Genomic DNA, 12,256 nt, shown 5'->3' with positions numbered 1-12,256 from the left:
TCAATCGCGCCCAAGACGAATCGGATCGGGCCCTTGATGTCGGCTGCTTTTGCAACAAAGGATGACCGGGGGGGTCACATGAAGGACAAAAATCCTTCACATCAGCAAGATTTGCAACTTTTTTTGTTTTGTTTTTCAGGCCAGTCAACAGAAACGAGGGTGGTCATGTTGATTTTGGATGCAGCACCAATGTGGAATATCCAAAATAGAAGTCCTTTAGTAGCTGCAAACACAGGATGGCACGCCGTCACCTCGATTATCACTCAATCCCACCTGGAACGCAACACACACACACACACACACGTATACAACGTTTGCTTGCTTTTATTAGACTGGCTTGAAAGAAAAATGGTTGCCACGACTTTTCGTTCACACGTCAAATGTGCGACATTTCAGAAGCTGGTTACTAAAGCTCAGCTCGCCAAACGTGATTAAAAGTTAGTCGGCGGGTTTCTTATGCTTTTAATGACAATTTTTAAAACAATCAATTGTGGTCTTTTAATACAATACCTAACAGGCTTTCGACCCAAAGGATTAAAAACAAAAAACTCAAATCACGGCACGCTCAAGGTGACGTGTTTGGTAAAATTGTCCGACTCCTCCAACTTCCTCTTTCAGCCTCGCAAGCGCGATTGTGATCCCATTTCTGTCGTCCTTCATGAAAATGTGGGTTGAATTGAAATGGCTCAACCGCGGCAAGTTGCCACAGGCCTCTTCAAATGTGATGGCCCGCGGGCCTTGGGTTGGACACCCGTGTCCGAGAAAGATGGCCACACTGAGGCAATGGAGCGAAGTACAAAGTAAGACACGCTTCTCGTTGCCGTAGCGACTGTGTTAAAAATAGCCTCATCTATGACAGTCATGATGAACGTGCGCCGTACACGGACGGCTCACACACACTCACACACACACACACTTGAGATTAGTCGCAACTAAAAAGCCAACGCGTCCTCGCGGTCGGGCCTCCCCCGCCGCAGACAGACAACAGACCGCGCCACAGACAATCCGGCCTGATAATCCCACCGAGGGTCCCGTGTTGCCCCTGCGCAGCCACACGGCGGCTTACGAAGGTGACGTTGCTGCACGGGGAGTCGACACACCTCATTAGGGAGAAAGCAGGATAAGAAGAGGAAAATCTCTGGCCATGTCTCATGGCCTTTTCTTTTTTTTTTTAACGACTCGACTGTGAATGGCCACAAGATTAGGGACACCTACAGTCTCATCTAATTCAATTCCGCAGCTCGAGAGATGAATTGAATGTGGGAAATGTTATTGTTGTTTTCGGACAGTCCCCAAAAAATGATTCCGCAAGAAATGCAACAAAAAGTGAAACGTTGACAGTCGGTGTCATTTTTTATGCCAGTTTGTAGATTTTTCATTTTATAGCGCGAGACGCTTAAAAAGGAATAATTGAGTTTGGTTCAAAGCGAGTTGCTTTCACGCAGCACAAAGTAGCGCCATCTTTTATTTTTTGGGGGGGGGGGGGATTTGCATTGGCTCTGTCAGCACATCCCTGTCAACTCAGATTAATTGGCGCCTTCGCTACCGGATTAGGATTAGCGATGGGACAATGCAGAATAAAAGAGCAAGAGACGAGACAATTTTCTCGTTAGCAGGACAAAGTCCACCCAAGTTTTCTTCTTTTCCCTGTTTTTGTTCTTGTAGGTTGGAAGGTTCTGTCATTGTAACATCGAAGCACTTTCAGACGCATCGATTTAAATTGTGTCCACATTGCAAGAATGTTCTGCGCTTGAAAGTCCGCTCAGGCCGTCCTGCCCGTTGCGCTTCCCACGTTCCGCCTTCGCTTGCGTGGGTCGTCTTCAGGTCTTTGCGTTTCCTTCCACATTGGTTGCTCACCAAACCTCCGTTGCGGTCGGTGATTACGTAAATGAACATGCGGCAGACACATTTTGAGGAATAAGCAAGACAAAGTTGAGCAATTAAAAAGTGAACACTCCGTCCAGTCTGCTGGCGAAGATGCTCAAATTTCGCCGTACGTCACTTGAAGAAGAGCCGCCACACTTTGGAGTGTGTTCGCCAGTGACGAGTGTGCGCGTGCGCGTGCGTGTTTGTTTGCAGGAACGGTGGCAGCAGTCGCCCGCTAAAAACGGCAAACTGCGTGGCGCTAATCAGCTCGTGAGCTGAATAATGCGCAAGACGTTTAATTCCGAACCGCAGCGGTGCACCATCACCTCGCCGACTCATCTGAACTTTCACAAGGAGACAAGAGCGCAATTTTTGGAAAATAGATTTATTACTTCATAAAAATGACACGGCTCAACCTGCTTCATTTCAAGCAATGCATACAACAAAATAGTGTCGCCACGACAACAGCGAATGGAATTTATTTCAGAAAATGCTCATATGGGTTGACTAAAACTCAACCCTGTAAGGTGCATTCAGAGATTGGTTTGGAAATGCAAATTTTGACGCCAATTTTGACTTTTTTTTTCCAAGCACAGCAATTTCCATTTTTGTTTTTAAGTTTACCTTCTTGTAATTTTCATGTTTCAGAAAAAATATATCACTAGATCAGAAAATCTTGCTTTTATAATAATAATTATGAAAACTGGATGTGCAAGAAAAAAAAACAAGGACAAATTTGGAATTGGCACAAAAAATATCTTTTACTTGCGTCTCTGATTAAAAAAAAGGTGCAATATAGTTCTCATTTTTTGAGAGTAGAAGAGCTTGATTTATTTTGACAGGAAACAAGCAGCGAAGCCCTTTTCAAAGCAACGTCAAAACAGGTGACAGAATCATTGTCACGATATGTATTTTGATTTTTTTTTTTTTTGCGGCACAACCAGCCGCACGGCAGCAGTTGACGAGCATTTTGTCGGCCGAGCTCGTAATTGGTTGCCTGACTTTGACTTGTTGTGACCACGCTGAGGCTTGCACGTTTTCAGTGTGGGAATCCCTGATCAAGTCACACAGCTGAGCAATTTCATATCTTGCCAATAAATTAGGAGAAAATCGACTTGTGAACTACATAAATAGAAATACGGATTTTCTAAAGCGCGATCGCACGCTGGTCTGGCGGCGCTCGTCTCGGTCTCAGTCCCAGCCAAAGTCTCGCCCGGTCATCTGGTAAAACTTTTGGTTGAAGGGCTTGTAAAAGTGCCGAAGCGTCTGCACCACCTGCGGGTCGATGTTGGGATGCGTTCGGCCTTTGGTTTTGCCCAGGCAGTGAACGTTGCCGTTGCTCTCCGGCCTCTTGAGGCACGGGAAGCCCTTGGCCGGGTTGAAGTGGAAATGCTTGTCGGTGACCGCTCGCCTGAGCCCGAGAAAGTCCTGGACCCGCGCCAACTCCCCGGCGGGGTCGCTGATGAGCCGCTCGCCGCTGACGAACAGCAGTTGCTCGGCGGGGAAGTAGCGGCGCCAGCGCTCCAGGTGCTTGGCGTACATGCCGATCCGGACGGCGCTCCACGCCGTGTCGATGGCGCCCGCCGACGCGTTCTTAAAGGTCAGGCTTTCGAAGGGCGGGATGTCGGGCTTCTTGGAGCGGGTCTGCGTGTAGTCGGAGATGGCTCGCGTGACCGGGTCGCGGACCACGGCGATCAGCTTGGTGTCTTTGGACATGCCGTAGATGCGAGCCGGCACCTCCTCGGTGACGTAGTAGCTGGGCGTCTTCTCCGCGGTCAGCTGACCCTCGGACGACTTTGGCATCAGTCCCCTGCAAAAGAGGCAATCACGCCATTACACGACGGCATCCACGCCTCCTTCGGAATCGCGCCGGTCCCAAAAGATTAACCATCCGGGCCGCTGTCAGCCGCCTCCTGAGAGCGGACGCCACTTTAGCCACGCTAAATGTCCCCGTTCGGTACTTATTGTCGGACTTTGAGGTCTTTTTGCGGAGCCACAAAGGTTCGCGTATGTTTCCAAGTCGACAAAAAATACAATTCAATTTGTGGATTGTTTCAAAGTCAAAGTGGTTTTGTTGCTTCATCTTAAGTTGGGCAAAATGCGCAATCCGACGACTTGATTACCGTTTTTCGGCAACAGTTTCTCACGTCGTGTGTTGATGATTCATTTTTGCGCCCACCTTTGACTAATTTCCCAAAGTGTCCGTGGCGGCATACTTTGCCAAACGTTCTTCTTTCAAGTGACCCGACGCGAAAAAGACGTTTTAGTCCGACGGGTTTGCCATTTTGACGCCACACATGCAGCCAAGCGGGAGGTTGCTACTTTGTTGTCATGGCCGATGCGTTGCAGACTTCCCAAATTTTTTTTTTTTTATACCTTGTGGGGCCTGTCCCATTTGGATAGCACACCCAAAGCCCCAAATATGTTTCTGCCGCATGCTTACAAGAATCCGGCGTGAGAAATTTTCAAAGCATAACATCATAACGCTAATGACTTTAATAGCGTCTCCTGAAAGGTTTTGCTCGTACGCGAACCATCCGCACGCAGGGAAAGGGGCCGGCGTATGTGTTGCGACACGCTCGAGCCGCATCGGGCAAACGCGGCGCTTTGGAAGACGGCAGAGTGAGCTGAGAAATCGTCCTCATGTCACACGTCACATGTTTTGCTCCGTCTCGCAGGACCTTTTTACACACTTTGCGCATGTTTGTTTTTGTTTTTTTTCCTCAGTCACTCGTCGTCGTGGCTCATCGAGCCGAGCGTGAAAACGCAAACAACCTTTGTGCAATTAGCGTGCAACTCTTCCTGCGCGTGCACACAAGCCAACCACCACAACGTGATTATTTACAAATATACTTTGCATTTGTGCAAATAGATTGGCTCAGAGTTTAGTTTTTTTTTAAATTATTTTTACACTAATATATTTTCGACCCATTTCAAGTCAAACGCGATTGTTGAAAATATTCATATTGAGGTCATCAAAAACAAAAATTGGTCTTTTTTTTTTTACAGTTGCACTCCCGCATACTGAGCACATTTCAACTTAATAAAATAAAATGTTTTGAAACATATTTAAATAGACAAAAATTCCAATTGTGATGAAATATCACAAAAAGTATGTTTAACTTGTTAATTGATGAAGAAAAGGTTTGACTATATTTTTGTTTCAAAATTTCCTGCAAAAAAACCCTTAAAATCTTAAGCAAAACTCCATTTTACTGTCACAACGTCGTTTTTGTCTGGTGCAGGTGTCCCTAATGGAGTGACCACTGAGTCTCATTTTGTTGAACTTGTCAAAGTTCTAAACAAAATGTCCCCCCCCCCCTCGTATGACAGCAAACCTCGGCACCAACAAAAGCCAGAGCACGATCTGATATCCCGACGCGTTGAAATCTTCAAGTTTGACGGCTTGAGTGGGAATCGCCCCCCCCCCACAAGAAAACGATGCGAGGTGCTGCTATGCGGCCACTTGAAATCATGGCGGCAATTCAAACGGCCTCCGTGATTATGCGCCGCTTCAGTCGAACGGGCCGCAAGTGTCAGCCTCGCGTAAGCAGCACGTTGCGCAACGGGCCTGTCTCATCAGGACGCTGCTGCACGTGCGTAGAGGAATAAAAACAAAAAAAAAAGAAGAATTACAGGCCAATATAAGCCTCTTCTACACGATAAAGTTCTGGGAGAGCTTTTTTGCGGCGCACGCACGGAAGAGTTGCAAAAACCTTTCTGGAGTCAATTTCTTTGGGGCTTTAAGTGAGCAATTTTCTAAGTTGAAACCGAGCCGGGATGGTCTCGCTACTTGGATGTGCTGCAGACGCAAACCCGTTCGTGCTCGTCCTCGAATCGCGTCGCAGCCGACATATCGAAAGATTTGCCGATTGCGAATGCGAGATATTCGTTCCGGATCATCTTTCAGACAACAACAAACCTTCTCGTACTCACTGTGATAGCACGAGAGGGGAGACTCGAACCCCAATTTGCTCCGATTATCGCTACACCGTCCTGCTTTGAACGTGACTCTGCGGACTTCCCGCAGCTTCGGGGCTTTTCTTCTTCTTTGAAAAATGCCTCCTCACGCCGCGAGATAATTGCTCGCGATCATCTGACAGAGACATCCGACTTTGATCGCAAAGGAGGGAAACGGCTCCCAAATCGGGCCTGTTTGTGCGCACGCGGCTTCAAAGGCAAAGGTGGCGAGTCGGCGGTCACGGCGCCGATGCGCCGCGTCCGTGAGATCGAAAGAAGCTCGAGTGTCGGAAATGCACTCGCACGTTTGGTGCGCAACCAAACGGCAAAAAACACAAAATGTTTTTGGTGCTGAGCCACGACATGATTGTGTCAAAAAAAAAAAAAACTGAGTGCGATACGATCGCTATTACGTCAGGGAGTCAAACTCGGTCAGAAAACAAGTTTTGGACTTTTTCCCTCGACAAGATCAAAATTGAGATAATCAAGCAAACATCGTTGACATTTTCACATTTTGACATCAATAAACGGCAAACAAAGCGTGAACATAAAAAAAACAAACAAACGTATGGCCCGCGATCCGTAACGCAGAGAAATGAGAGTCGTCATTGTGCTCCAAATGAAACGATGACGTCCGTTCCCGTTGACGCAACTTTTTCGTTCGGCCTTGTCTCGTGAGAACGGCTCGCTCGCAGACACTTTTTCAGAAGCAGGAAGATTTGCTCTTTCACATTTGACAGCTTGCGACGCCGTTTGGAATTCGGGAAAGGAAATTAAAAAGTCCAATTTCATCCATCTCCAATGTCGCGCGAGCGAAAGCAAACGGCGGCGGCATCAAAGCAAGCCGACCAAAGATGGCAGCGGCAGATTGGCGCTTTCCAAAGTTCTTCCGACGCGCTGTCAGGGCGTCTCCAGTGGGGAGAATGAAAAAGGAAGCAAGGCCTTCTCTCCGGAGAGACGACAAACGAGAGCGAACCAGGAAGTCGGAAACCACTCTGGGGGGGGCGGAGCCGAGTCAACTTCGCCGTTCCCACGTAAGCGCTGCGCTTTTGACAAATTGCTTCAGGCGAAAGCCCGGCGGCTCGACGGAGCAAAAAGCCCGCGTGACAATCTGCGGTTCTCGTCTTCTGGGAAACGGCGAGGGAGTTTAATGGTTGAAATGCTCGTGGCGATATTTGGGGGAATCGCGTCGAGTCCAAATGCTGACCAAGTTCGTCCGCCGTTTCACGAGAGTGCGAGCTGCTCGCTCATGTGCCGAGTAAGACCAAAAGTGGACCGAGGTGAAATTTTGCATCCCCGACGGCCGCCAAAGTCAAAAGTGGCAAAAAGCTTGCAAGCGTCTTTTCTATTGAATGCCGCCATTGTGCCCCCCCCCCCCGTTGATTGTCGTCAAAGGGCACTTTCACCCCCCTGAGCTCATTTGCATACAAAGTGAAACACGTTTCACACTAATTGTCTTCGCCTTTCTTGCGGGGGTTAATGCGGACCGCGGGGTTCTTTGGAGTCCGCTTTCATTGAGCCCCAAAATGCCGTCGCGCTTTTCAAAAGGCTCGCTCTAAATTTACTGCCCTCTATCTGCCGCCGGCTGCCACTGAGCTTCCCCCCCCCCCCGAGGGGCTCAGCGGAGGATTAGGCCATCCTCAGTGACTTAGTACGAAGGCCGCTCATTGTTCTCGAGGGGCGAAACATGATTTGGGCAATTAAGTCACACGGAGGGAGACGAGCTCCATTTGATGCGGCAAAGTCGTGACCGGCTTGAAAAGGCGAGGAGGAAATTGTTCCCACGAAACGCGCGAGCCATCGTTGTGGTCGCCGTCCCGCTGCGGGCGGGGCGCCGCTCAATGCCACCGCAGGAGCCGACGGACCCGAAACCAAGATTTGCGTTTGTCCGTGGAAGGTGAAGTGGAAGCGGCCCGTCAGCAGCTTCCCACGCACGCACGCTAGGGGAAGTTGTGCCTGATTCAACTCACATTTTTGTCAACGTCGAGATGGCGCCAAGTCACGACGACAGAATTGTGGCTACTTCTGCTCTTCACAAAAAAAAAGTTTGTGATATTTTGCTTTTCGGCCAAATTTCACGATGTCTACTAAACCCCAACAGGCAATCTTAATTTGACGCTCTCAAAACTTTTGAATGCACAAAACCGATAATGATACCGGTATCGGTGTCAATCATGTTCATCTGAACCCGTACTTGCATTCGGATTTGGAAACAAATGGCCCAATACTACAAGGCCGATACTTTTTCCTGCCTCATTATGCAAGTGAAGTCAAGTTTGTGACATATTTCTCGGAAGAAGGGCAAATAAAGGGGACAGCTGATCGCTGATCTCGTCTGCTCGGACTTTTAGATGAAAAAAAATCGCTGACAACGGATCAACAGAAGCAAAGACGCATCTGCTCGAATCACGCTCACCACTTCCGAGAGACGACGATCGCGACTCCGCTTCATAAGAATAATGCAACATATTTCGATTGGATGCTGTCCAAAAGGTTGTGGAACAGACCGAGGTCAGGTAAATAAGCACGTTATCGCTTTGTAAATAGTCCACATTTGGGGGACGTTGTGTCATGCGTTGACGTCAAAAAATGTTGACCTTAGAACCACATCCTGCCAAACGATGAATCAAATGGCCTCGTTTTTATAGATGCTACCTTTCAGCTGACACTTTTAAATCATCACCATTCCATGCTTGACTTGCGGATGGATAGATAGAGAGATACGCCCCCCTCCCATTTCCTCATGAGGACCCATTATATTTCCAATTTGATCATATATGCATGTATGGGATTTTTTGGGGTGTGTTGGAGTCCATTCTGGTTTTATTGGAAACGAGATGCTCTCACGGGCAGAATTGATGAGTTGAACTTCATGGAGGAAGTTCCCCTATATTGTTGTCTGGCTTGAAGCAAGTTCAGTTGAAAAAAGTGCCAAGAAGCTCTCGCCCTTGCTCACCTGTACCAGTCCAGTCCCTTGTGGTAGTTGCGGTCGAAAAAGTGCGGCTCTGCCCCCGCCGCGCGCACGTCGGGATGCAGCCGAAGGAACTCCAGCAGGGCGCGCGTGCCTCCTTTCTTCACGCCGATGATGATGGCTTGCGGCAACTTTTGACTCTCCGACTCGTTGAGGAAAGCCGACGCCACGTTTGCCACGTTCGTCTCGCTTTCCTCCCACTCGGGACTATCCGCGTCGTCGTGCAGGAGCAAGTCCCGGGACGGAGGCGCCGCCGAGCCGCCGCCGCCGCCGCGTCGCCGGGGGTCCGCGCCCGCGCCCGCGCCCGCGCCCGCCGCTCCACCGCGCAGCTCGTAGGCAAACTCGCTTCCGGCCGCGCCGTATCCCGAGCAGCAGTAGATGACGTAGAGCCACAAGGACAACATGATGCAGAAGACGAACACTTTGTTCTTCACAACATGGCGAGTCGTGCTATATTCCATCAGAGCCAGCTGGCGTCCAGGTGGCGGGCATCTTGGCAAAGTTGCTCCGAGCTCGCTAAACTTTCAAAGTGGACATTTGCTTCCTTTCGAACATCGTTGCCTCCCCCCACTCGACAAAAAAAAAAAAAGGCAATCAGTGTGTGATGAGCTCGTCAGGTGAGCGCGCGTCGCTGGTTGTGCGGCTTGTGAGCGCGCTCACGCGCCCGAGCGACAAGTCACCACACATTCAAGTTGCTCACGTTAGCCAACATGACAGGCACGCTTCCGGTTCAACCTTTCAAACTAAATCTAAAGCAGAGGATACGCGTCAAAAAGCGTCGTCACTTCCAGCCAAAAATAATAATAAAAACAAGGTTCGTTACCTGTTAAGATATTCCTGATATCGAGTGCATATTTAATGCGACTGAAGCGCGATCTAATATAAATGTTATCTTTTATGTTGAAGGTAGCGGTGCTGCCTGAGTTGGAATGAATCGAAATTGTCGGGAAAAGCTCCCAAGACTTTCAGCGAAAGACTTTTCCTGTAAATAATGGAAAGATGAATTGTTAATGTGGATATGAATAATAGATCAAATTAAACGTACACATCACATGGAACTATTTTGTTTATTTATGTCGCCATGTGTCTGTCGGAAGCATGCAGACAACACTCATTTTCCACATTTGCGTGTAACTTCTATACCTCTGTTTAAAAAAAAAAACAAAAAAAAGTAAATATTTCTACCGATTCTATTTTTACCTGTGTGGTACAAAAGTCAAGTTGGATAATCTTCTTCTTAACAACAACACTAAGAGGAGCGGTCTTACTAAAAAAATATGGATGACACAATACTTGTTAATTTGGGATTTTTTAAAAATGTGCCTCATTCATTTCTCCAAATTCAACTGTGACAAACTTGACCCCAACCTCGAGTGTAAAAAAATTAAAGGTTATGTCCTCTAAACAATTTCAAATCTTTCTTTCTTTTCAAAATATCAGAAAGCCACTTGTATTTCTTTATTTTAAATTTTTTTACCTTTTCTCTTAAATTGTTTTAATGTTGTGAGCATAAATTTTAGTGATTTTGTAAGACACTTTAGTTTTTGCTGCTTGGCTTTTGAATGTTGTTTGCTGTTTTGTTTGCTTTTGTGAAGCACATTGAGTTGTTTGGTGTGTGCCGCCTTGTCTTGCCTTGCCCAACGGAAATGGATGGATTTATTCTTGTTTGAAATGTCGTCTTGGTAAGAAATCGACAGTGTCTCAAACTTTCTGCCTCGGTAGGCAACAAAAATGAAGTTTTATCAATGTGTGTCATGGCTCAGCTGTCTTTTCTTTGGACTTGACACGTTTCCTGGTATTGCGCTGTGTTGTGTCGTGTTCCAGTGAGTCAGAGGCAATTGACCTCATAAGAGCTCCTAATTGCGCCTCCAAAAACATCGATTGCGCTTTTATACTTGAGCAGTTCTATAAACTGTCGACGGCGTATCGGTGTCCCCCCCCCCCCCCCCCCCGCCGCCATAAATGTAAATGGTTTACTTTGGAAAAAGGTTGCAGTGCAGCAGTCCCGGTGAGGACGTGTGAGGCCATATCAGTGCATGTACGTGTGCACGTGTGCTGTCTCGGGGTGCGGTCGTAGGCCCGTGGCGCTCCAGCGCACCCCTGAGCTCGCTCGCAGAGGATTAGCAGGATTACCCCCCCCCGGAGCAGCCATGTCACTCAGCGATGCGCCAGCCACGCCCCCCCCCCCCATCTAAGCCCCTTATCTCATCCCTCAGACGGCAAAATGAGATATGCATTCACGGGCCACTTCATTAGGTACACCTGCATCAAAAACGAGTCCTTCACTGAGCAACCTTGTCCGCAGCTTTTGGTGGAGCAGATTTATCGCTGCCATTTATTTGAGGATACACTGACTAAAATAATCACTCAAGGATTAGAGTCAAACTCCGCTGCAACGCATTTTACTGTATCTTGCAGATTTTTAAGCAACAGTTTTTTTTGTTTTGTCTTTTAGGATTTCTGTGCAAGTCTGAATTTAGAGTTGCACACCTTTACTGTAGGAAGTAGCATTTTGTGTCGCACTATTACGGGCAGCATTTAGCTCGACTTGATGTTCATAAAAGAAGAAGAAGCAGAGAAGGTCCCCGACAAAGCAAGGAGAACGTACACCCGTGCGAATTGTTGTATGCGTTGCTGCTCCGTGAAGGCTAAAGTCGCAGTTCTTGGAAGGTTCTAATCACCGTAGCATCCGCGCTTATGTCCATGAGCCCGCCTTTAGCCTTTCACATTAAATGTTAGCAATTAGCGATATATTTTTGTGTGTCTGCTGTTCTACGCATCGGTTAGGCGCTTAACTTCTTCACGTGGGAGTGACGAACAACTTGAAGCAGGCCTACTTTGATCTTATTTTAAGAAGGCGGCAAACAAACAAGTGGGAAACTTAAATTTGGTGCTTTGGAAATAGAAAAGCGACAAAGTGAACTCGGGCGAGCTTTGTAGCTTGCTGTCGTATTCGACGGAATGTCGTCGCCGTCGACGCAAAATTGGGCGAGGAATGTAAACAAACACAGAGACGTGTTATCACCCATCAAAGTCCAATGTGGATTGATTTTTTTTATGCAACACATCCGGCTTGTTTAAGGTTGCCGCAACCTTTCACGGGATCTTTTTCATTCGTTCATCATAATTAGCGAGAGACGTTGAAAAAGGCCCACGCGTGTTTGCCTTCTTTTGTGAGCCCGCTCATGCTTGCTCTTCTTCAGCCCCGATTTGTTTTGCTTGATGATGCATGAACATGAATGCAAGCCGTAGCCTTTTCTTAATCGCCAAATCGTGTGAATGCATCAAAACAGGCGACAAAAACTTTTCAAGAGGACAAATGTTGAGTGATGCAATTTTCAGGAAAGCCAATGGCGAAAGAAATTCAATCTTTTGATTTTCAAGCAAACTGCTTGTAACTTTTTGTACCTGCTTCACACGTTTGTTGACATGCCAACGCTCGGCAACCGCCACGTGAAC

General features: G+C 47.6%; 1 protein-coding gene across 1 annotated transcript; it reads right to left on the bottom strand.

The window, feature by feature from the left end:
* Positions 1-2,231: 2,231 nt before the first annotated feature.
* hs3st3b1a (heparan sulfate (glucosamine) 3-O-sulfotransferase 3B1a) lies at positions 2,232-9,447 on the bottom strand. Its single transcript, XM_088317639.1, has 2 exons — positions 8,783-9,447; positions 2,232-3,676 (listed from the first exon to the last, which is right to left on the bottom strand). The coding sequence occupies exons 1-2, from the start codon at positions 9,256-9,258 to the stop codon at positions 3,058-3,060; spliced, it is 1,095 nt and encodes a 364-aa protein (XP_088173765.1). The 5' UTR covers positions 9,259-9,447; the 3' UTR covers positions 2,232-3,057.
* Positions 9,448-12,256: the final 2,809 nt, after the last annotated feature.

Source organism: Idiotropiscis lumnitzeri, chromosome 15 (genome assembly GCF_059441095.1).
Source record: "Idiotropiscis lumnitzeri isolate Australia: NSW breed Sydney's pygmy pipehorse chromosome 15, RoL_Ilum_1.0, whole genome shotgun sequence".
In the NCBI taxonomy this organism is placed as follows: Eukaryota; Metazoa; Chordata; class Actinopteri; order Syngnathiformes; family Syngnathidae; genus Idiotropiscis; species Idiotropiscis lumnitzeri.
This window is presented reverse-complemented; position numbering and strand designations above follow the sequence as displayed.

Excerpts from the sequence above, each read along its gene's own strand:
- hs3st3b1a (XM_088317639.1), bottom strand. The coding sequence starts at position 9,258 with ATGGAATATAGCACGACTCGCCATGTTGTGAAGAACAAAGTGTTCGTC. Across the intron at positions 3,677-8,782 it reads AAGGGACTGGACTGGTACAG|GGGACTGATGCCAAAGTCGT; the intron begins GTGAGCAAGGGC and ends CCTCTTTTGCAG.